At 36.4% G+C, this 26,060-nt stretch overlaps 3 protein-coding genes across 3 annotated transcripts in view; 1 reads left to right on the top strand and 2 right to left on the bottom strand.

Moving 5' to 3' along the window:
* The window catches only part of LOC134744461 (cytochrome P450 9e2-like), a 68,941-nt gene that overhangs the window by 4,550 nt on the left and 38,331 nt on the right, over positions 1-26,060 (bottom strand). The window lies entirely within an intron of this gene.
* On the top strand, positions 6,337-21,559 carry LOC134744460 (cytochrome P450 9e2-like). The gene is made up of 11 exons (XM_063678275.1): positions 6,337-6,417; positions 9,425-9,626; positions 10,145-10,308; positions 14,640-14,777; positions 15,612-15,811; positions 17,063-17,198; positions 18,295-18,390; positions 18,852-19,073; positions 19,793-19,893; positions 20,247-20,415; positions 20,809-21,559. Exons 2-11 carry the CDS (start codon positions 9,427-9,429, stop codon positions 20,979-20,981), a joined length of 1,599 nt encoding a protein of 532 aa, XP_063534345.1. The 5' UTR covers positions 6,337-6,417; positions 9,425-9,426; the 3' UTR covers positions 20,982-21,559.
* Positions 23,406-25,351, bottom strand: LOC134744475 (cytochrome P450 6B2-like; the record flags this gene model as incomplete). Its single annotated transcript, XM_063678294.1, has 2 exons — positions 23,406-23,571; positions 24,058-25,351. Coding segments are annotated over 2 exons (1,458 nt in total), but the record flags the coding sequence as incomplete, so codon positions are not given.

Raw genomic sequence — 26,060 nt, 5'->3', positions numbered from 1 at the left:
TTCAATAAGGTTCTCAGCGGAGTTTACGGAATCCTATGATAACAAAATTATAAAGTCATCGTGAGAAAAAATATATGTCATCCCACTTTTTATTGTTTACAACAAGTACAACAACACAACGTTGGCTCGTGACTTCGCAGTTAAGTTCATAATCCAGAAAACATATCTTTTACGTTAGTCATTACGTTTAATTTGGTAGTGTTTATGTTGATAAAGCATTCTAGAGTAAACAGTAAACAGTTGAAATCAACCTTATTGACAAGCGACAATGTGGTACCTTTTGGTTGAAAATGTCACATATTTTAACGGCCTCCTAGCCTGTGAGCAATGTCAGCAAACCATTTGGATACATAATTAATGTACCTATATTGTATGTTGTATCAAAGAGGATATAATAAGATAGAGCGGTACTGTCATAGTAAATTTTGTAACCCCAGTAAATTCACTGCCATCTATCGACACACCTAAAAAAATGAAGATTTATAAAAAATACGATAAAATGTATTTAAATATGGATAAATGTTTTTTTTATTTGCATTAATAATTTTTATGATTTTGACCCATGTTCTTTCACTGATATGCGTTAAAATTGTTAAATAACAAACGAAACTGTCAACGCCATCTATACGACAGGAGGCCAAAGCTAGTAGCGCCCTCTGATCGAGAATCAAATTTTCTTGATTTTCGAGGCACGTTTTTTCCTTAGACTGTATCCATCTATTACGGAGTTATAATATCTATCTTTGGTTGTATAATTATAATTATATTTTATTACCGCGGCTTTCATTTTATCACGCTTGGCATCCGTGGCCGTCGAGATTCAAAGTTTGTTACCTTGGCATTTACCGCAGACAGCCATATACAAATGTCATATTTTAGTACAAAATTCATATTGAATTTAATTACTTACCATCGTTACACCACTTTTATTTTGTCACGCTTGGCATCCGTGGCCGTCGAGATTCAAAGTTTGTTACTTTGGCATTTACCGCAGACAGCCGTATACAATCTCATATTTTAGTACAAAATTCATATTTAATTTATTTACCATCGTTACACCATAGAGAAATATAAGTAAAGAAAGAATGGTAACTCCATACATCAGTTTTCTTACCAAAACGCGCCTTATTTCGAAGTCGGCATCTAGCGTCCAGTAGTGGAACTCTCAGTTCTGCTACTCGACAATAGATGTAGCGGCAAACAGAAATAGTGCTCAATTATTTTCAGCTAATATTAACCAGAATAACCGGAACTCTATTTTCAACTCCTACGGTTACTCTGGTTATAATATAAGCTGAAAACCGACTTTTTGTTTGGTTGCAGTACTGACGGTTCCGCTACTTGACGCCAGATGTCGACCACGAAATAAGGCGCGAAAACTGATGTATGGCGATGTATGTATGATGTACCACTCTTTCTTTACTTATATTTCTCTATGGTCACACGAAACAAATCTTGTAAATAAAACGTATTAGTTGTTGTGTTTGACGTCACAAACATTTATCTTGTCCCGCATATCCTACAATAGAGAAATGCGAAACTGGGGATAGTTGGGATACATTTTTTTAGCAATCCTATGTTGCGGGCGTTTTTAGCTAGGTCTTTCAAAAGAAATACCTAAATACCCATTATTTATATAGTTTACCTATATTTTGATTATTCTTACTTTTATTTATGATTACTAGACTTATATTGACCGGGATATAGACCGTGATTACCTTTTGTATTATTTATGAGCTCCCGATATTTCGACGCCTTTACATGCATCGTGTTTACGGGTGACAAAAACCACGGGAGCTCATAAATAATACAAAAGGTAATCACGGTCTATATCCCGGTCAATATAAGTCTAGTGAAACTAACCGTGAATCATTCAAAACTCTTATAATTTATGATTAGCTTACAAAAGAGTATCAATTGACATTATACTTGTCTTATTGATTACTTGTCACTGGTTCCCGGCCATTTTCAATTCAAATTCAAAAAAAAATCAAAATTCAAAATTCTTTATTGCTTAAGACACACTTAATAAGACACAATTAATATAAAAAGGCGAGTATTGCAGTGGCAAGTGACCAGTTCGAATACGGACAAGTTTACTATAACTTGTCTTCGTCTTCGAATACTCATAGTCATTTATTTTATAAAACCGGTTTGCATGTCAAAAAATTGTGATAAAGATTGGCATCAGATTACAATATTGTAATACGAGTATTTATTGTAAATTGCGGCGCGATTCGGGAAATGAATTAGAGATTCCCTAAATATGAAATAGTAATAGTACATTATTGTCGAGGCTCGGAAGTAGCTACTTGCTGGCTGAGGATTCGTTTTAAACGGACGACCTTGGGAGTACGTTTAATTGAATCCGAAGCCAGCAAGTAGCCTTCCAGGCGAGTTATATATATATATATAGTGCTTTTCTCAAAAATGGCGCAATAAATATAAATATAATATAAATATTTTACAGAAGCAACGTTCTTATGTATATATTTTCACAGAAAAAAGTCGAAAGATTTGCTTTGCCGCCTTTTTATTTTTAAATTAAAAATAGAAGTGTATTTTTCTGCTGAATATTTTTGCCAACCTATTTGAGACACCTAAATAGTCGCGGTACCAACATTATAATAATAAGTACTGATCATCTGTTTGGCTGTTTAATGGACCCATGCCTTCATTTGATATGGCCACTTCAACTTTTAAAAAGTTTGGAACTCGACAAATAATGGAATTTGTATGCAACATTGCAGTCCCGAAATCGAGACTGCAATGTTTTTAACTTTTTAATTTTTTGACTCACCATAAACTACGCACTTCGCGACCTACTTTTTAACCGGCAACGTCGACTTTGCCGTCCATTTTTGAGAAAAGATATGTGACGTCCCACGGTAAAGGTACCTTATGGCGGCTGTCGCCATCCAATATTAATTGGAGCGGCGTTAATAATAGCGTAAGCGCCAACCGCCATTAGGTACCTTTACTAATGGAACGTCACATATCTTTACTATTTCATATTTAGGGAATCTCTAATTCATTTCCCGGATCGCGCCGGTTGTTATTATGTTTGTAACAAACGAATAAAGTTAAGGGTCCCCGGCAAGCTCGGTTCTCCATACAAACGTAGTTACGCTCTCATTATTAAAACGACTAGCTTGATTGCTCTGAAACTTTGTACTTACAATAAGATAAGGTATACCTAGGTCTGTAATTAGTTTATGGAGCTTCAGATACAAAAGATAAAAAAATACGGTGAATTTAAGTTTTTCATACAAAACTTGTTTTTGCTCTATTTCATTTGTTTTATAAACTGGAGCTAGATTACCTCCTTATAGGCCTAGATATACCTCATGTCAATGTATATTATGCAAAGTTTCGTTACAATCCAACACGTAGTTTTAAAATGAGAACAAAACTCCGTTTGTATGGGAAGGTGAAATTCGGCCGAACTTGCCGGGGACTTAAAATGTTGATACAAAGTATAGTTTTCATCATCAACCTGCTAAAAACCCAACATTCGAAAGTTTAAAAATTAGTCCCCCCCCCCCCCCCCCGTCCAAAGTAACCAAAGGACGTAAGTGCTGCGAAGAAACTCCTTTTTGCTTGTTATGTCCAAGGGTACTTACTCTATTACTAAGACTCCGCTGTCCGTCTGCCACCAGGCCACAGATTAATAAATAGTTACTTGACCAGGCTGTATCTCATCAATATACTAAAAACAGAATAAAATAAATATTAAAGTGGGGCTTCAATACAACAAACGTGATTTTTTGCCGTTTTTTTCGTAAACGGTACGGAACTCTTCGTGCGCGAGTCCGACTCGCACTTGTCCGGTTTTTAGCCCCGTAAGGCCCACCGTATACAATTTTTCTATTTTTAATTTTAACTTTGTTTTAATGTAAATTGGGATAAAATCCGATTGTTTGAGAACGCAATGAATCACAAGAAATGCTACTTTATTTGGTTTATGAAAGGTTTTAATTAGATTGAAACGGAGTGTACATTGTAAAGTACATTGGGTCTTACGAGGTCATAGTAAAGGTAGAGTAATTCCATTGACTATGATAGTATTGCTGTTCTATTGCATAAGACTGCATGTGCAGTGGTTCCGTTCATCGAACTTGGAAAACACACTGATGCAGTATGCGTCAGGTTTGTGAAATGAATACCGGTTAGGTTACTTTGTAAAATTGCGAGCCAAGTCGCTGTGTACATATTTCATAGATTCTTATTACTTTATTCATTTTATTAAACTACAAAAAAATGTTATTAGAATAGAATATAATAGAATAGAAAAGAATTTATTTATTCATGGTAAACTACATTTCATACAAACGTATTACAAAGAAAAAGTATATTTAAAACAAATAAGTATATATATATACCTAGTTTACCACGAAATGGTCCCGTCCCGCCTCAACATAATGCTAACCCTAAAGTCAGCGCTGGTCTTCGGGCGAGCCCATTTGTGGGCCACGAACGCAACCGTACAACACGGCCCTATCTATCACCGAACGCATCCACTTTGCGGTGACGTCAGCGCCATCTAACCTGCGAATTGATTTTATGAAAATGAAATAAGTATCAAGATTTCAAATGTGTAGCCAGATTTTGAAGCTAGGATTAGTGTCATACAGTTGTTTAGTGGCATCCGCCTGGCGGCTATTGAGACCCATTAAGTTTTTGACATCTGACAAATGTTAAATATGTAGTAAGAAAACCTACCCTACTGACCCTACAGAAATTCAAACAAAACGGTTTTAAAAAAGGGGAGGGATTTTTTTCACTAAATCATCATGTCCGCATTTGATTACGAAAACCTTGAGAAATCGAGGCAACTCTTAATATTATTGTATACAACAAACCCATAGTGATTTAGGTAGTTTTATAGTAGCATTTGAATAACATGTCTCTTGAACCTGCAACATATTTGACAGTTTTTCTATATTGATTATATTAAAAGGAAACTAAAGTATACTCGTCAAAAACATTTCATGTAAAAAGATGCAAGTCTCTCAACAGAGTTCTTCTACTACAAAAAATTGAGATGTAATGTGAAACCAAGTCGGTTATTTTAGTCATTATATGTATCTAAAAAATAAAGGTATCTAATATTGTTACGGTTTTAACACCACCTGGCACAGTAAAATAACCGACTTGGTTTCACATTACATCTCAAAACTTTTTTGTAGTAGAAGATCTGCGTTGCGAGACTTGCTTCATTTTACATGTAATGATTACATGTAATGATCTCTTCTCGTTTTGTAGGCAGTCCTCCTTTCCGTGTACTCATACCCATACCATACTCATACTATATAATACACATATCATAATTATACTCGTACACAACTTCATTCAAACTCACATCGTACAAAGTATAGTGTACCTCTACTTAACCTACTAATTGTAGGAACTACAAACGTAACTTTGTTATCGCATATATTAATATAGGATTACAAACTTTACTTGTGCAGTTATTAAATCTTTAAAACGTGACTGATATTCTAGTATTTTAAAACTTACATTGGCTTAATATGCTAAAACCTAATTACTTTTCAAATTTGGAGCTTGTGGGTCTGCTTGAGAATTATGATGATCGTGAGTGTGTCAGTGACAAAACTAAGGAACTTTGACATGCAATAATTCTTAAACTACATGTTCCAATTACATGTTATTGAGAATATAATATATCTAAATATTCTAAATCATGTTATGCTTTATATACGTCACTGAAAATTCAGGGTTATAGCTTTAGCTATCACAAAATTACAGGACGTTGAAAATGGCCTGAGTGTCTTCGAGAAAAGGATGGTACGGCCGTGCCTCTCTTTGTTTTGCTCGACTTGATTCCATCACGTTTGTCTTCTTTTCCTTATCTCAAAAACTCATTAAAGATAACATAATTCGGATAGGAAATCAACCTAAGCACTTCATAAACCGTTAATCTATTATTTAACCGTATTTATTTAATTAAAAAAATTCCAAAATAATAACAATCATAATATTCATAATACACTTAAATAATCTTATATTGACCGGGATATAGACCGTGATTACCTTTTGTATTATTTGTGAACTCCCGATATGTCGAAATATCGGGAGCTCACAAATAATACAAAAGGTAATCACGGTCTATATCCCGGTCAATATAAGATTATTTAAGTGTATTATGAATATTATGATTGTTATTATTTTGGAATTTTTTTAATTAAATAAATAATCTAACCTTATCTTATCTTAATCGGCATTTTATTGCCATAGACTTTGCCTTTGCACTTTGGTGCACAAACCTGTCTGGATGAAATTACACTAAGAATGAAACTTCACAGCCAGTTTGCATCTAACTCGCCGTACGTTCCAACGTGTTAGACAATTTTATACAACATACGTTGACGACCACTGTGTTAAAACGATAATAAGGTATGTCTTCAATTATAATGCAATATTATTGGTCCTTGGTGCAGGGTTTCCAAACCTTTTTTTGGCAGTAGTTAATTAAATTTTTAATATTAACATATATAATTATTGCTTTAGTTTAGCCATATTTGACGACCGGTCTGGCCTATTAGTGGGTAGTATGGTAGTGACCCTAACTATGAAGCCGATGGTCCCGGGTTCGAATCCCGGTAAGGGCATTTATTTGTGATGAACACAGATATTTGTTCCCGAGTCATGGATGTGTTCTATTCGATATTATTTGTGTGGGATACCTGTAGTAGACAAAACTATTGGAACTATAGTAACAGTTTTTAATTTCTATATCCTGGCTATGTCGTCTTTTATATCAGTATATTTGGAAAGTTTTTCAGCTATTGTGTTTTGTTTTGTATGTTATGGGTGTAAGGTATTGCAGTCAATTATTATTATATTATTTTATGAGTGTTCGTTTTGTGGATGATTGAAAATGTTTGTTAATTAACAAAATTATCACGGCGCTAGTGCGTGGATTAGCTATACTTAGAGAGTACTATAGGTAATGAGAATAATGGCTTCCCAAGTAGCAAAGTGACGTCAGCGACGTCATAATGACGTAACAATGACGACATTATGACGCCATAAAGACGTCGCTAACGTCATAATGACGTATAAATGCTACCTGGGTTAGGGTCGGTTGCACGTATCAGGCTGTCAAAAAGAAGGCAGAGGACCGCGAAACATGGAAATTGCTCCACCGACAAGAGACTTACTCTTAAGTATATGATGATGATGCACCAAACTGTTATGGAAAGTTTCATAGTAAACCGCCGCGACGCGCCCGGTGACGTTGCTGACGCTTAGAGCTTTTTGTAACTGATCATTAGGGCACGTGTTTGTTATGATAAAAAGTTTGTTTATCAACATTCGTCATTGTGTAAGTTTGAAGGTCGCCCGGTTAACTACCGGCGGTATATAGGCGCCACAGAAACCACTTAAGGCCGTTCCATAGGTTTGCCGCTGTCTCTGTCACATTTCGCAAGAAACAACGGGAAAGAGCATGCGCGCCAAGTGTCCATTTTGATCGAATTTTGTCGATTTTTTTAAAACCGTTACCCTACAATATCGAAATTCGAAAGCTATGAAATTACTATTTAAGTTAAGATTGTATTTTCTTCTTTTTTTGTTTATAGTATCACATAATAAATAACCGAGTAAAGTTGGAGTAAAAGTCCGAGTTACGCCTCTTAGAAAAACATGATCATATAAGGAGATTTTTCGCTTTCTGGCTAAGGGAACCGCCTTAAATTGCCATTCAGACCAATTCGAACAAACACTAATGATATTTGAATCATGTTATTCGGTTATCGCGCATTTCGCTCGTACTTCTCCATACATGTATTGGCGCGGGCGAGACGCACGATAACTAAATAACATTCAAATATCATTCTGATATCAGTGTAGGTTTTTCGAATTGGCCTGATTGGCATGGTCAAGGTTATATTAATTCTGTTATTTGACTTTGTCGTTGGATGTACTTGTACATGTATATCCATATGTGTATGTATTGGCAGTGACGTTTTACATTTTATTAGTTTGTTATTATAATTACAAATGTAGATTTTGTACTACTATAAAATTTCCCAACTACCCAGGTAGCATTTATACGTTATTGTGACGCCCGTTACGTCATTATGACGTCATTATGACGTCGCTGACGCCATCACTGCTACCTGCGTATAGTCCAAAACTCCCAACTAGTGTCCAAAATTAACTAATGTTTTCGTTCAGGTGTGTCTTTTACTGTATTTTTTGTATTTCTAAGGCAAGGTATGTTTATTAAATGGAAGAACAAACTTGGAGCAAAGAGAATATTCAGGATGGACGGGTACTGTCATAGTAAATTTTGTAGTCACAAATTTATTGCCATCTATCGACACACGACTAAAACTAAAAATAAAAATATCAAAAAATTAATATATATATGGATAAATAATATGATAATATGATTTATTTATCTCACAATAAACTACTATATACTCACAATATGATATTTTTATTTGTATTTATTATTTTTATATGATTTTGATCCATGTTCTTTTAACAAACGAAACCGTCAACGCCATCTAAACGAGGATAGGCCAAAGGTTGGTATTGGTAGTAGCTCCTTCCGAGGCACGTTTTTTCCTAAGTCTTTATTCATCTTATACGTAGTTACATAGGTTTTTGCTCGGAGTAAACCAAAAGGAACATTGGTGTTGACATTTACAATTGTTGTTGTTTACGCGTAAATACATTTTAAATTGTATTTTGATATGGGTGTACGAATGAACTTTTTGCCTGAAATAAAACTTTATTTGTTTATTTTATTTTATTTTATTTTTTATTTACATTCCTTTTTGAACTTGAGGACCATAGTTGCAGTATTGGACTATAGTCGGGAGGTTTTACGGTACCTATATCTATTAAAAAATTAAAACGTACTAGTATATTACGGTATTCAAACGTACTTTCTGAATTAAAATAATCCTAATTAAAAACTTTTTAAAATTAATCGTATAGTCTTAATCGTCTTTAGCATTCCTGTTGCCAATCAGTGATTTAAGAGTTTTGAATGATTCACGGTTAGTCACCCGTGAACAAAATGCATGTAACTGCGTCGAAATATCGGGAGCTCAAAAACAATACAAAAGGTAATCACGGTCCATGTCCCGGTCAATATAAGTCTAGTGAATCAGTGATTTTTCTTATTTTATAAAGACATAACTAATAAGACAGAATTATTGTAATTCACAGTTATTCCAGTGCAATTCTTATGGATTGATTTATACAATTTTTCATATAGACTAATGTGATGCAATGCGAATTATGAACTTCGAAAAACCACTGATAAAAGAAATTGATGTAACAAAACGAAATTAAAATACACAAAAATGTTATAGGCATTGTTTATTATGTATGAACGTCTGAATCGACACTTGGCCACGTTTTTCTAATTCCCACATTTTTCCAGCAATGTTCTTCGTTTATCTCCTCATTGGCGCCTTCGTCGCGCTCGGCGCCTGGCTCTACCGTAACTACACCACGCTGTCCCACCATGGCATAAAGCATGGCCCCTTTGTCCCGCTGCTGGGAGACATGGCCGGCGTGACGTTCTTGAAGGAACACGTGACTGATGTCATCATGCGCGCGTATGACAGCTTCCCTAAGGAGAGGTGAACATGACTTGATAAATCTAATAGCGAAGAGATATATGACGGTATCTAGAGGATAAAAAGCAATGCCGGATGGATTCGCTGGTTTTAGACCTTCAAAGAGTTCAAAGTATGCGTGAAGATAGAATTGTTTAATCGAAACTTAAGTACCTAATGAATGGAATTTTTGACGTGACTTATTGTCGCTTCTGCCATTACGATACGTTTTTACTTTTCAATTAGCTTTTGTCTTTAAAAACAATGGTTATCCACTCGGGCCATATCTGACAAAAGTATATGTATTTATGTATATATATATTATTTGGATTTGTTCTCTTAAAGGCGGAGGGATATCATTCTAGCATTTGGTCGCAAGATAACGGAAGCTTTTTTTTTACTTAATGTTTGATAGGATATTACAATAAATGATTTGATTGGCAATTTAAAATATTTAACTAAAGTCGGTTGGTTTTTTAAAGATGGCAGTTTAATGATGGCTAAATTATCTGACATATTGTAACCAAACCATATTTTCTCAGGCTGGTGGGTCGCTACGAGTTCCTGACTCCCTACATCATAGTGAAGGACCCTGAACTCTTGAAAAAGATCACCGTCAAAGACTTCGACCACTTCGTCGACCGAAGAATCATTGTCGACGCCAAGGCTGAACCTATGTTTGGCAGAAATCTTGTTTCTTTGAGAGGTAATATTTGAAATTTTAGACCAATCGAAACTAACAGGCCAGTTCAAAGGACACTGACATTATAATGATATCTGAATGATTTCATTTATATACATGTACGGACAATCACGAGCGCAATGCACGATAACTGAATGACATCATTGATGTCAATCTGACATCACTGTACGTTCGAATTTGTCTGGAATGAGCGCTATGTCTGAGACTAAGTAGTAGTAGTAGTAGTAGTAGTAGTAAACTCTTTATTGTACAAATATACACATTAAAAATTACATGGTACAAATAATAAGATGCACAAAGGCGAACTTATCCCTTTGAGGGATCTCTTCCAGTTAACCTTTGAGTAGATGAGAGGAGAAAGTGAAAAGAGGGTGACAAATGTAGCAAAATGTACAACAAGGTACCAGAAAGATAAAGGATATAAATACATACAAAATTAATAGGATAAACATATAATATATTACACAAAAAGGAATGGGGAAAATACACTAAAAATTTACACTAAGTAAGGTATTTTGTGTTTCTGATTTAAATGCAGTTTTGTTTTTAGACTCCTAAACCGTATGTAACTTTCTTAGTCATACTCGGATTCCAGCCCTAATTTGTTTTTTTAAATTCTCAAAGACTTCAGCTAACAAATATTGTACTGAGTATTTCTGGCTAAGTATTTTTTTTTTCGTCAAAACCGTGTTTCATACCTATACCATTCTACGGTGCATATTGTGAATCACTATAAACTAAATAACTAACTATACAAACAAATGCCGATGAGATTAATTGTTGTTCAATTGAAAGAGGTGACCGACGATTTACCCTGCATCGGCTGCGTGACATAATTTCAAACATACTTGTATGCTACAGTTGTTATGTGGCGTGGAGTAAAACACAGATGTTTCAAACTAAACATTTAATTTGGGACGTAGTACTGCCTATAAGGGAAACAAATTTCATTAGGATATTAGGATAAACACAAGAATAATAAACACATTATGATCTCAGGACCATTTGAGATGTTAACGCGAATGTTTACAATTATGAATGAGAAATGTAAATAAAGTATTAGCACAGACTACATACTGTATTAGTTAAAATGTCAAAGTACAAAGTACAAAACTATTGGGAAAGGTAAATAAACATATGAGTAGCAACTGCAGTAAAATAAATACTTCTGCACAACACGTATAATTTGTAAAGCACTTCCGAACACCACAAAAAAAATCTACACATGGAATTTAAAAAATTAATATAACCAAAACAAATTATTTTTCTGACGGTCCGCTTTCCGCACTGGCGTGAACTGGTGTACATGCGAAAGATAACAGCGTATAAATTTAGCTGTAGAAGGAAAGAAATGGATTAATGAGATGGAGATTATGGACGATAATGGCTGTTTCAATGGGTGATAGGTGCCTAAATTTAATGCCGAATATTAGTTTCGCCTGACAATTAGGGGCAATTAGAATTTTGAAAATGCCGTAAAGATTTGCGGAATACGGAAAACAGCGGCTTTACAGAATTAAAAGAAATATGGCACAAAAAATAACAATGAACAATTATAGGGTTATTAAACGGGAACCGATTCCATAATTTTAAAAATATTCAAGCTCCGTAGACGATGACAATTTGCTAGTTCCTTTCCAAAGAAAACGTTCGGCCAACCAAAGCTGTACCGTGACCTATCGAACCGCGCTGTATGCGGGCTCGTGTCCTCCGTGGGTCTGCTAGTTCCTTTCCAAAGAAAACGTTCGGCCAACCAACGCTGTACCGTGACCTATTGAACCACGCAGTATGCGGGCTCGTGTCCTCCGTGGGTCTGATACCTGACCGCCGGTCGACGACCATCCACTGCCGACTGCCCGTCGGCGGCTGCGCCCCGTCGTTGATACGGCCACCACACACCACCGGAGCACTGCTCGACGGTGGCCTTAAAAAGGTCCTGGTGCAGGCAACTACAGCCAACAAGGCCGCGGAACGACGGGAAGAAAAGCGCACTCCAAGTTATTATTGGCAACTTCAGAAGAAAACGTTCCTCTCGATTAAAAGGTTAACTTGGCGGAAACAAGGAAACAATTGAAAAATATTCGCGGACCACAAACAGATCTTTCCACGTCAATCTCAAAATCCATCTGAAGTCCCCCGAAGAAAACAATTTTTTTCTTTCCGAATCAGAAATCAAATTCAAAATTCAACGCAATTGTAACCTGCCAATATCGAAAATATCTCAGTCCGAAAAAGGTTCCATGGGTTTTTTAGAGCGCCATCTAAGAGAATTCCGCGCTAACGATAACGCACTAGCCCTCGCATAACAAACAACAAAAAAAAACCGAAGAAATACGCAACCTACGTTGATATGGAAGAAGTTCCAACAACCACCGGTAGATGGCAAAAAAATAAAATATGTAGCGAACGCTACACAACTTAATAACTAAAATAGGTATATAAATCACATTATATAACACAGTCTCAACAGTATATATCCATGGGACAAATTGCCCATTCTCCTTTGTCCGTAATGATATCTTCTTTACAATACTTTTCTATAAATTACTTGTTAGGTAAATAAGATTAGTTGGTACAGAGACTTACAGGTGTTATGTTAAATCTATGTATTTATAAGAAAAATGATGAAAACGCATACAACATCTCAAGTGTCGACATTTTTAACTGAGGTATAAATAATTTGATTATGACCCAATTGGAAGACCCAATTATTGGAAAAGGCCCTCCCTTCGTTTTCCACTCGTCCCGGAGGACCTACTAATGGCCAGCCTCTCAAAAAGGAGTACAAGATATTTCGACGAGATCTGCCGGTTCCTCAGTTTAAATTGTAGTAAGTTCTTGTTTCGATAAACCAAACAAATTTTCTTCCATTGCTAAATTTTTCCTTTTTTCCAGTCACGTTTTTATAATGAGAATCCAGTAATACTGAATGACAAGTGATTTTTAACTAAAAACAAGTCTGATATTAAAATACCTATTTATAAAATAATGAGTAAACATACTCGAAATGTAGACGATAAGGGATTTATCAATTGTTCTTCTCATCTTCACCATGACATTGCTACTATTTAGAGATAACAACATTGTTTTTGCCAATTCTACATTATTATAAACGATGATATTGCTACGCTTGTATTAATTATATTCTTATCATCTTAGTCTCAAGGGCTGGTTGTTATGAGGACTACTATCACGATAATGTAGTGATTGCAATTGAAAATATTATCAACATAGCTCTTACTGATAGTGAGATTACCTATATTCAAGGTTTTGTTTATCGCAATCGCAAAATATCTATATTTTCTTTTCAAAACACGTTTCTTATTATATAAATTACTAGCGACACGCCCCGGCTTCGCACGGTGACGGTACGACGACGACGCGTGCACGGCTGATGTATTATACATATAAACCTTCCTCTTGAATCATTCTATCTATTAAAATAAACCGCATCAAAATCCGTTGCGTAGTTTTAAAGATCTAAGCATACATAGGGACAGACAGACAGTAGGAAGCGACTTTGTTTTATACTATGTAGTGATGCCACATCCATAAAAATTTGTCTAATTTCCAAAATTTCCATTTCATAAAAACTCAGATTAACAAAAAATGATTTTTGCAAAAACCAGGACTGACTGATATAAAAAATGGCACCTAATCCCATCAAATTAAATGCAATTGTAGAGGTAGGAGCCCTTCGACTCGGTCCAAAGGCGCGCTGTACGAATTGTCGACGATCCCAAACTCACAAGCGGTATTGAACCTTTAAGTCTAAGGAGAGACTTTGCCTCCTTGTGTGTGTTCTACCGCCTGTACAATGGGCTGTGCTCTGAAGTATTGTTTGACATGATGCCAACGGCCGCTTTCTATCACCGCACCGCTCGCCATCGGCAGTTCGTTCATCCTCACACCCTAGCACCTAAATGGTCGCGTACTGTGCGGTTTAAGAGGAATTTCCTCCCGCGTACGCTTCGGCTGTGGAATGAGCTCCCTGCCGAGGTTTTCCCGAGGGGCTACAGTATGGGGTTCTTCAAAAAAGGAGTCTACAGGTTTTTAAAAGGTCGGCAACGCGCATGTAATATCTCTGGTGTTGCAGGCGTCCATAGGCTACGGTGACTGCTTACCATCAGGCTGGCTGGCCGTATGCTTGTTTGCCACCGTCGTGGTATAAAAAAATGTAGAAGCATTGTATCAAAGTGTCACATTCACATACGAACCCTTCTAAAAATACTAGGAAGCCGATGTTTGTAAAATGAAATGTCCAAACGAAACTTTAGCTTTCTAGCACTCTCAGAAGTAATCCAGAATATTGTTAACTCTAATTTTATTTGCAGGTGATGAATGGAAAGACATGCGTTCTGCCCTCAGCCCAGCTTTCACCAGCTCCAAGATCCGACTGATGGTACCATTCATGGTACAAGTCGGGGACCAGATGATAAGGGCCCTAAAGACTAAGATTGAACAGTCTAAAGGTATATACTCATGTAGCCGTTTTTAGAATATATTAGATGGACATCATTTGCAACAAGGTTTCAGGATAACATCAAACATTTATTCAGCAAATAGGCCATAGGGCCACTTTTACAGGTCAATTTTTACAAGCAATACAAAACCAAAATTTACAAAAAACAATTACAAGGAATCAATAAAATATTAGATACTTTGTCAGAGATGTATCCAGTCTAAATGTCGAATTACACAAAAAAAAGAAAACTAATAAAAAATATACAAACAACAGGCAATTACTAAAATTGTTTAAAAGTTTTGTAAAAGTCTCTAGGTGTCAGAGATAAAATATGTATAATAAATAAAAAAAAAGATCATCAAATATGACCTTGAAGTAGTAATCTGTTGTAGTAAACAAAAATGTATATCATTTTCAATTAGCTTCCTGACCTATTTATTGCCATATGTAAATAACAATTATATTAAAGTAAGTTTACTTAGACGGAAAGACAAAATAAGTGGTACAAAATTGTTCAAAGTTGTAGTAGAATTTCAAGAGCTGAACAAGGTGGTGCTTCTTGTGACAAAATTATTCATGTCTAACATAATTTTCGTTTATTAATTATTTTTTAGTTTTGCATTCGAAAGTAAACATTTACAGTCATCAAATTCTTGTTTGACGACAGTCATTTGTTTCCAGTTTATTAGGCTCCCAGAATCACATAAATCAAATAAGAGTTCCTAAGTATACTTGACGCTTGTGGGATCTGACACTTTTTGCGACCCGACCGTTTGCAGCCTTCTATGTCGATATTTATCTGTCGTATGCCATACTTTTTTTATCCAACATTGCTTTTTAGTTGACTACATCGATCTTGAGGCTAAAGATTTGACAACGCGCTACGCCAACGATGTGATAGCCACCTGCGCCTTCGGCCTCGACGTCAACTCGCAACATGAAGAGAACGAGTTCTACAAAATGAGCAAGGAACTCACAGCCTTAACTTTCGAAACTAAGATGAGGTTTCTGGGATACAGGATTGTGCCCTGGATTATGTCTGTAAGTATGTTTAAAGTAATATCTAAGCCAAAGAAGAGAATGGAAATATTATTTAAGCTAATATGACAATATGTGGAATTGTGGATGAAAACTAATTCATATTCCTTTTTTCCTGATGCCTCATTAAACGGGGCATTCCACAAGAATGTCATTTACGAAATGCTTTGCCTAGCATGGCAGCTACCTCAATCAAATGCGGAAAGCTAACATAGGTACTGCCAATTTGTTAACCAAGTCATGAAACATTACCAGCCTCCGTAGACAATATGCCAATTGCTAACGCTACGTAGCGAACAAAACGCAACTGTCACTGTCACACTAATACGGAAGAGTGATAGAGAGACACAAAGCGATTCTATGACGAAGCGATAGCGATTGTCACTTTGGCTAGACCGGCTGACCAAAAATCGCTTTCTCTGCAGTTTTAGAAGTACTAAAATTTAATGTCGTAAGCGACATTCTTGTGGAATGCCTCAAATATACCGTGAGAATTAGAAGGAAGTCATGTCTGCATATTTCTTAAAGTTAAATTTAAGGACATTGCAGCATCATTTCTTTGCTTTGACTTGCCTGTATATTGTCTGATTGTGAATCATGCACACAATTAACCTCTCAAACGCTTACATTATTGTATGAATGTAAATAAATAAATATTATAAATAAATATTATAGGACATTCTTACACAGATTGACTAAGTCCCACGGTAAGCCCAAGGAGGCTTGTGTTATGGGTACTCAGACAACGATATATATAATATATAAATGCTGAAATACACAGAAAACACCCATGACTCAGGAACAAATATCTGTGCTCATCACACAAATAAATGCCCTTACCGGGATTCGGACCCAGGACCATCGGCTTCACAGGCAGGGTCACTATCCACTAGGCCAGACCGGTCGTGAAATGTAATGTAGTGGAATGTATTAATGTAATCTATTATTCCTATAAATAGAAAATGAAGAAGCACTTAGTAGTCAATAATTGATTGCCAAACTTCACTGATTTCATGAGACACGAAAAAAGACTTAACTTTGAACTCCAAGAACCCCTAAAGTGGTCGTTACTAGTCGTGTCCACAGCGCCAAGGACCACTATAGTGGTTATGGCGGACGCTGTCAAAGTAAACTTTACACTTTCAAGTAAAGTTTACATTCGCTCGGTACCTTGGCGTGGCAGTGACGTTTTTGTTTTTGACATAAAGCGTTCAAAAGGTTAATAAGTGAAATACCGAAAATTGTTTGTTACAGGCGTTTCAGTTGGCAGTATTTCCCAAGAAGGTGTCAGATTTCTTCTCAAATGTAGTACTTGGAGCCATGAAACAACGAGAGGAGCAGCACATCCACCGCCCTGACATGATTCATCTTCTGATGGAAGCCAAGAAAGGTAAATATTTCTTAACTACCTCAACCGAGCTAGCACATGATTGGCGCGAGAGTATCTTGACGCGACATAGACTGCCCGTCCCCCTTTAATTCATAGTAGTAGTAGTAGTAGTAAACTCTTTATTGTACAAATATACATATTAAAAATTACATGGTACAAATAATAAGATGTACAAAGGCGAACTTAGTAAAGGACGGGTAGTCTATCTTGCGGCGAGATACTGTCGCGTCAATCATGTGCTCGGCCTACGGGCCTACTGGAATAGAATAAAGAGATCAAAGAAATTTTACATTAACGATGACATTGTCATATTTTGTCATTGCAAATGGCATGAAGAGTTGGTCTTGGTCTGACTTTAAAAGCTTCTGATACATGTAAGTATAGTCTGTCAAGTATTTCCTTCAGTAGAAAAATAAATATAGGTGCGAAGGGTAATCGTCCCATAGAAAATTTGAATTTCGCGCCTTTTGCTACTGACAAACTTGTTTGACCGGCTATCATCATCATCATCATCATCATCATCATCATGTCAGCCGATAGACGTCCACTGCTGGACATAGGCCTCCCCCAAGGCTCGCCACTCCGACCGATCCTGTGCCGCTCGCAACCACCGAATTCCCGCGACCTTCACCAGGTCGTCGCTCCATCTCGTTGGAGGCCTACCGGCAGTTCGTCTTCCGGTACGCGGACGCCACTCCAGAACCTTCCGGCCCCACCAGCCATCAGTTCTGCGAGCAATGTGCCCCGCCCACTGCCACTTAAGGTTTGCAATTCTGCGAGGCTATATATATTATTTATTACCTGTTCTGTTTTTTTTCAATGATATTCAAATTGCAGAAATTTCAAAATATTCTATCAACCCTTTTGCTATTTCATGCTTAAATTAGGAGTGTTACAATGATAAGTAGCAAGAAAAATAATGATAAGCATTGATAAGTAAGTTGCTACGGTGACTGCTTAACATCAGGCGGGCCGTATGCTTGTTTGCCACCGTCGTGGTATAAAAAAAAAGTAATATCAAAACATTTTTGTCAGGTTGCTCTTAGGTAATTGACTCTTTCTTAATTTACAAAAGCTTTTATTATTTCTATTTCAGGAAGACTATCGCATGACACAAAAAACACAAAAGATGACCACGCCGGGTTTGCTACAGTCGAGGAGTCCGATTTTGGCAAAGTTAAAAACAAAACTGGTAAGAGTGTATCGTAAGACCAATCATACAAGTCTCGGCAGCAAAGATATCTTATAGAGATAAATTTAATTTCCGTGGAGATTCACCTCTCCATGTACCCAGTGCATCCAATTATGAGCTGTTACATATGTTTCACAGTAATACATTATGATAATAACTGCATGTTATATTTTTTGTACCCACCCATACCCATAAACTAGAAGGACGGACGGAAGGAAGGACGTTCACTCATGACATGGGTCGAGTGATCATCACTAGAAATTTTTTGAGAAGTTTGGAGTGTATGCTTTACCTGAATGCTTATGTTTATCGCGTTCGCATCTCTTACAGACATGCTTACATAGAGGTTGAGTCATACATCTCTTCATTGAGAACTGTTCTTGCACAGGCTAACTAAGCAAGGAAAATATACTTGCATTACGTAATTCAAATATTTTTGAAAATAAATTATTGTTTTCCAGTGTGGTCCGACATAGACCTGGTGGCCCAGGCGGTGATCTTCCTCTTCGCCGGCTACGACACCGTCTCCACGACTATGTCGTTCCTTCTCTACGAGCTGGCTGTTAACCCTGACTGCCAGGAAAAGCTGTTGCAGGAGATCAACGAGAATGAGACGAAAAACGACGGGAAGTTGGACTATAATTCGGTGCAGCATATGACGTATTTGGATCAGGTCATATCAGGTGAGATTTTAGTATACCATCAACCAGGGGAATAGGGACGGCTGGGGTGAATAGGGACAAAACTTAAATTGTGATTTACCTGACAATTTCTTTAAAAAATACCTACAGAAATTGTATCATACAAATTCTACTATTATTTTCAATCACATAATGCAATTTTTGTGAATATTTTCTAAGAAATTATCAGGTAAATCACATTTTAAGTTTTGTCCCTATTCACCCCAGCCGTCCCTATTCACCCCGGTTTACGGTACATTTTCAACCTGTATGCAACGCATGCGTTACAGACATTCACGGTCAGTTAAGCTCCACGCGAAGGAGCAACAAGCTCTAACCTAGGAACTGTAGCTTTCTTTATAGGTGCTACTCTAGACAAAGAGCATCGTGGTACATACGTAAATATTTATGTTAAAAACAAGTAAAAGTGAATTTGTTTATAAGGGTAGTTCTTATTACGAGATATGATAAAATTTAAGAACAGGAAGTATACCTACCTAGTTTGTTAGATCACGTAGGACTTAATTCCGCGGGCCACCATCAGGCGCCATTTGGTGATGTCTGGATGGTGATAATCTCAAGAACTCGTTGTCCACGGGCCAGATTGGAACGCCTCGCGGGCCAGATTTGGCCCGCGGGCCGGGGTTTGGAGACCCCTGCTCTAGATAGTGGTTGGTAGTTTTATACTTAATAAACCTACCTACAATAGTCTTTGTTTTCAGAGGTTCTTCGTAAATGGCCAGGAGCTCCAGTAGTGGACCGGGTATGTGTCAAAGACTACAACCTGGGTAAACCCAACGACAAAGCTACCAAAGATGTTATCGTAAGTATTTAAAGTAAAGCTTTATCGACTCATTTAGAGCAAAGCACTTCTGCCGTCAACGTTTTTATATTACTTAACAAATTTTTGGCTTAAAATTAACCCTCAATATGCTACTTCAGAGTTTAATTTGGACTTCGTACCGTTTGCCAAGCAAGAAAAGTACTGTAAATTGACCTTTATGTGTCTGGTTTGCTCGCCGACAATTAAGTGGCCGTCGCATCGTATCCTTTGAGAACCACATGCCAATACGATTACGCGCAAGTGATAGAGACGGTTGCTTGGGAAAAAGTCAATGTCCAAAGTTCTACGTTTTGAGAAAGGCGTTTTATTGATCAATATTTCATTTTTTGCAGCTCCGCAAAGGAGAAGCAGTACAAATACTGACGTGGGCGTACCATCGCGACCCCAAATACTTCCCCGACCCTGAAAAGTTCGACCCTGAGCGCTTCTCCGAAGAGAACAAGCACAAAATCGATCCTTTTGTCTACATGCCCTTCGGATTGGGGCCTAGGAACTGCATTGGTGAGTAGGAAACGAAACTGGTGTTTTCATTTTCCTTGCAGTTTTAATCAAAAAAATTCAGTTTAATCTTTGAACTAAAAAATATATACGCGTCGACTTGAGATCCTCCGTTTTCAACCCCGTCAAACCCAGCAGCACCTATGCAACCACGTCAAAAACAAAGTATAGGGTAAAATCAGGCCAGGCCAAGTAATTTTTGTTCTAACTATTAATTTCCTATGAAAATATAACTTTATAAGTGGCTCTTTCACATCTTACTTAAAAGTCTGTGCAGAGTTAGCTTAAACGGACTTAACCGGAACAAAATTTCTGTGTCAAATCAACATTTTGGGGTTATTTCTTTGCCCTGGACTTAAATTTCACCGCAAACATACATTTTTTTTCTTTCACCAGGATCAAGATTTGCCCTATGCGAGGTAAAGGTGATGGCGTATCAACTGCTACTTCATATGGAGGTGATGCCCTGCGAAAAGAGTATAGTCCCGATCTCTCTGAATATCAAAGATGGCTTCCGCATGTCGGTGACTGGAAACAACTGGCTTAGGTTTAGGCTACGCAAGATTTGAGCGGATCAACATACTGAGATGCATATAAAGTGATCCTATTATGACTCATAAAGTATCTATATCTAGTATAAAATGTACTTGTGAGTTTGACAGCTGAAGTAGATGGTGCCGTACGGTAAATTATGTTATAATTTAAATCATTTCAACTGAGCTCATTCACTTACCTGTACTTACAATGGCATTGTATTATTACAATACTATTATCTGCTTTTGTTCTCGTAACCGCCAACCGTTTACTTACAAAATAAGTTAGAAGTACATTGCATGTATATTGAATTTTTAACCTTATTCCTTATTGAATGAATGGTCTAAAAAGATAATATCATATTCAATCTTTTGTGAAATCATATCCACATATTCGTTTTGAGTGTCGACGGTTGTAAAATGCAAAAAAAGTTATGTTAGCCATTATTTAGTTAGTGTATTTTGTAGGCTATTGTTAAAAAATAGTGTCGTTTATCTATACTAACATTTCAAGGCGGTTATAATCTGCTTTTACTACGAGGATGTTATTCTAATTTGTGGTTTACCACTCAATGGTATTGTATTTTTAAGACTCTTTGAGTAAACAACCTCAATTCATAAAATTAACACTATACTTAGGAAGCCAAGTGCTAACGTTTGATAATCTAGTCATAAAACGAACCGTACAGCCCCATCTTTATCTCTTTTGTGATTTGCTGCAAAATTATATGACACAATTTTTGTAAGTGAAGAAAGTAAAAGAGTAAAAAGAGAGCTTATTAATATGGGTATTGCATTAATTTATGATAGTCTTTAGTGACTTAAGGATGACTCACGTTAGACCGGGCCGTGTCCGGGCCGGAGCTTCCGGCGCTTCGTTTTCTATGGAAAGCATCACGTGATCACCTGTCATGTCATAGAAAAGTAAGCGCCGGAAGCTCCGGCCCGGACACGGCCCGTTCTAACGCGAGTCATCCTTTATGTGTACGCAATGTGTATGTGATATTTAGGGTCGGTTGCACCGAACTATTTGTCATCGTTATAGAGTTCGCTAAATTTTATTGTATGGAAAGTTTTATAGTAAACCGCCGCGGCGCGCCAGGTGGACGTTAATCAGTTTGTCAAGTGCGGATAGTGCAACTGGAACATAATACATAAGAAAAGTTGATTGTTGTTTATTTTCTATACAATATGTACGTTATATGACTCGGCTGGAATAGCATTTGCAGGCTCCGCATTGTTTGCTATAATATGTTAAATCACGCTCAGTCAATTTAAATATTGCCAAAGTTTACAAAACGGCAAACATATAAAATAAATAACTTAGATAATATAACTTTTAGTTTGTTTAAGATAACGTATTTTTGTACGTAACTAACAATGTACCTATAAACCTGTCTTTTAATTTTATTAAAATAAACGATATTTTATCTATATTTTCTTTTACTAAGGTTTTAAGAAGTTCTGCCACAGACTATAAACCTGTTGGAATGCTATAAGTAATACTACGAATGGGATTTTACAGTTTACTTTCAAATAAATGTTCGTTCCAACGTGGTGCAGATAATTTTACAGTTTACATTTAAATAAGTTTTCGTTCCAACGTGTTGCAGATAATTTTACAGTTTACATTTAAATAAGTGTTCGTTCCAACGTGTTGCAGATAATTTTACAGTTTACATTCAAATAAGTGTTCGTTCCAACATTTTGCAGATAATTTTACAGTTTACTTTCAAATAAGTGTTCGTTTCAACGTGTTGCAGATAATTTAATAAAACGCATTTTTACAACTACCTGTACCCGTACCATGAGTCACTGACAGTGTCAAAACTGACATATATTACGTCTATGTAATTTACTTTCTATACAATATCTCGCTCGCACTAATATGCGAGTACCCTATACATTTTTATTCCCTTAAATTAAACCATCCCTCTAACCCGGGGTCATATTGTACTGGTAACCCCATGGTTACAAGAACAATAGTCGCCAATAACGTGGAGTTACAATTAACTCCAGGTTTAACTTAAGGGCCCAAAGTAAAAGTATCAAATATTCTTGGATTAATCTAAAACTTTTCAATATTAGTTATCAAACACCAAAATATTTAACAACAATTTACCTAATAAATAGAGTAATTATATTGTCTATTGACGGAATTGAAAATGCTACCAAGTGGGATTGAATCTAAAAACGTCAAGAATTGAAAGAATTAAGATTTCCAGGTTTTTTTCGAATAACGCCCAAAAATTTCATTAAGTGACACTTTCAGTCATAGGTGCGGGTTGTGATTGTGGGTTGTGCATAAAAATTATTGATTTGTGTCTTCTTAGAAAGTACGTCTGTCTATTTAAAAATAGCAAAATGCATAAACAGGAAATTCAAAACAACAATTACATCAATGTAACATTTTATTTTTTATATAAGGAATAAATAGTTTTACAATTCATAAAATAGAGGTCCTACCGCGGGTAAATATTCAAGTAGACGGGCTTGTTAGGAGCGACCACGATACGATATGGGTTGTGGGAAAAGGAGCGAATGGTGTTCTTGCCAGCTTCCAGTCGGAACTTTGAGAGCAATCTGATTATACACACCCAGGATTGCACGCGTGCAAAGCGCATTCCTGGAATAGAGAGAAATATATGCGAAGTTAATAAAAAAATTGTTTCCAAAATCCTGTTGAATATGTATTTAATTATCGCATTAGACCATTTTGAAATGTCAAAAAATATCGGCATGCAATGACTAAAAGTTCTATAGTGACACGTCATTACAACATTTACTATCAATTTTTTTATTTGCATTTATTTTTTCTTTTCTTTTGCCACTGTACTTTAAAGGAACAAAAAACCAAGCTATAACTATCTAAACTCTAAAGTATCTCCGTAACTCGATAAAGTAATTTGAAATAATCGAAGGAGTAATAATGTTCGTAAAATACTTAATACTCTCTAAAATTATCTTTATATTGAAATTAATGTAAGTATGTACACTCAAAAATAAATGTAAAGCTACAAATTAACACTGTGATTGAAAACTATTTGTTTTAAAAATGAGTGTTTTATCCGTGTTTGTTCAAATAAGTTACATAATAAGTTTGATTACTTACCAATGCAATGTCGCGGTCCAAGGCCGAAGGGCAAATATGCAAAGGAATGCCTGGCAGCTACGTTTTCTGGAGAAAATCTATCGGGATCAAACTTTTCCGGTTCTGGGTAGTACTTCTCATCGTGATGAATACCCAAAACTGGTACGACCACAACTTGATTTTTAGCTACTGTTACGTTCATTCCCGGTAATTTGTAATCGTTTTCAGCCTTCCTTAGTAACTTGTCCACTATCGGGTACATCCTGAGAGTTTCACTAAAAACTTGATCTAAATATTGTAACTCACTTACAGTGTCCAGTTCTATTCTGCCGCCATGTCTCTCAAGGTATTCATCTATCTCATTTCTTAATCTGTCCTGTATTTTAGTGTCTAATGCTAGGCGGTACAACATGAAACCCATGGTCGAAGCTGAGGTCTCATAACCGGCAACGTAAAATATAAAGGCTTGTGCTTCTATTACATTATTAGTTATCTCAATCGTATGAGCTTCTCCATCACTGTCCTTTTTGGCTACTTCAACTTGTTTTTTATTCTTAATTTCTAATATCAAATCCATAAAGTCTTTTCTATTTGACGGCTTCCCGTTTCTTTGAGTAAGTACAGTTTCAACAAGCTCTTTAAAAAATTTCGACAAGTAGGCCGGGAATAAGGACATGTTTAACTTTTTAAGGACACCAGGGAACAGCATGTCAAACTCCATACCAAAACTAGGAGTAAACATTTCCTTATCGACTCTTTTTAAAGTCTGAATATCTCCACGAAAAGTGTCTATATCCAGACCGAAGGCGCACGCAGATATCGTTGACATTGTGTACTTTTGCACCAAGTCATGGATATCATGTTCGGGTGTCATCGCTGTAATCTCACTTACGTAATTAGTGAACTTATCAGCTCGATCGTTGATCAAATACAACATATTCTTCAACTTTGAATTTGTAAATATGGGTGAAAATCGACTTCTTAGTCCTAGCCATGTCTCCCCGTCGGAGTGAAACAGGTTTTGTCCAAGCCCTGTTTGGCTGAACTCCACGCCGCGAGACACAAAATTGTCGAAATCTTTTACCAAAATATGCTTTAAAATATCAAGGTCTCGTACCAGGATCGTTGGAGTTGTCATCCTGAATATTCCCACCACTTTCTCGTTTGGGAAACTTTTGTATATGTTTTCATAAACTCCACCCCATGTATCGTAGCGCAAAGCGGATTTATACATGTTTCCAAAAAACGGTATAGGTTTCGGTCCGGCAACATTTCGGTCCTTCCAATAAGAGAACGTTCTTGTGAAGTAATAATACAGGAGCGGTATTTGACATGCGTTAAGTGACGTTTCGTGTTGAACTTCAGTTGAATGGAAGAAATCGTGTGTTGTCGAATAGGTAAATTTGACATTAGCAATACACAGTTAGGTGACAACGAAACCAAACCGAACCACGCCGAGTTCAGAGCCATTTTAAACCGTATAGTAGTAAGAAAACAAAGTTGATTTTTGTTGCATAATTTTTTCAATGAATGAGTTTTGGTTGTACCAAATGATACTTTCCACAGTTGATGAACAAATGATTCATTCCACTGTTGAACTGATGTTGAAGCCGAAACTGACAGTTGTGCATCTCGAATAGGGCCCCAGTAGTACACTAACAACAACTGCCAATGTCACTACCGTAAGAAGCACCATCTTAATACAAATTTTGTTTTATCTTCCTACTGCTAGTAATGGCTACTCTGGTCTGTTGAATCTTCTTATGTTGAATTATTTTATATACGTTGACTATAGACATGAATATCACGATTACTAAGCAAAAATTTTCGAGCGTTTGCTTATCGTTCATAACCCGCCTGATAGTAAGTAAGTAAATATTCTTTATCTACGCACATATAGTTATTGCTCTAAAATGCGTTCAGAAACTGTATTAAATGACCAGCATTTGTTTAAAAAATTGTTTTATGAAAATTGTTTTATGACATTAATAATTAAATATAACTATTTAAAATTAATAATTTTT

Source organism: Cydia strobilella, chromosome 9 (assembly GCF_947568885.1).
Source record: "Cydia strobilella chromosome 9, ilCydStro3.1, whole genome shotgun sequence".
In the NCBI taxonomy this organism is placed as follows: Eukaryota; Metazoa; Arthropoda; class Insecta; order Lepidoptera; family Tortricidae; genus Cydia; species Cydia strobilella.
The sequence above is the reverse complement of the archived record's forward strand: the minus strand, read 5'-3'. Positions and strand labels throughout refer to the sequence as shown.

Bases quoted from the DNA above. Each gene is read 5' to 3' on its own strand.
- LOC134744460 (XM_063678275.1), top strand. From the start codon at position 9,427: ATGTTCTTCGTTTATCTCCTCATTGGCGCCTTCGTCGCGCTCGGCGCC. The intron at 10,309-14,639 runs GTAATATTTGAA...TTTTATTTGCAG, and splicing joins AAATCTTGTTTCTTTGAGAG to GTGATGAATGGAAAGACATG. The intron at 18,391-18,851 runs GTAAGAGTGTAT...ATTGTTTTCCAG, and splicing joins CAAAGTTAAAAACAAAACTG to TGTGGTCCGACATAGACCTG.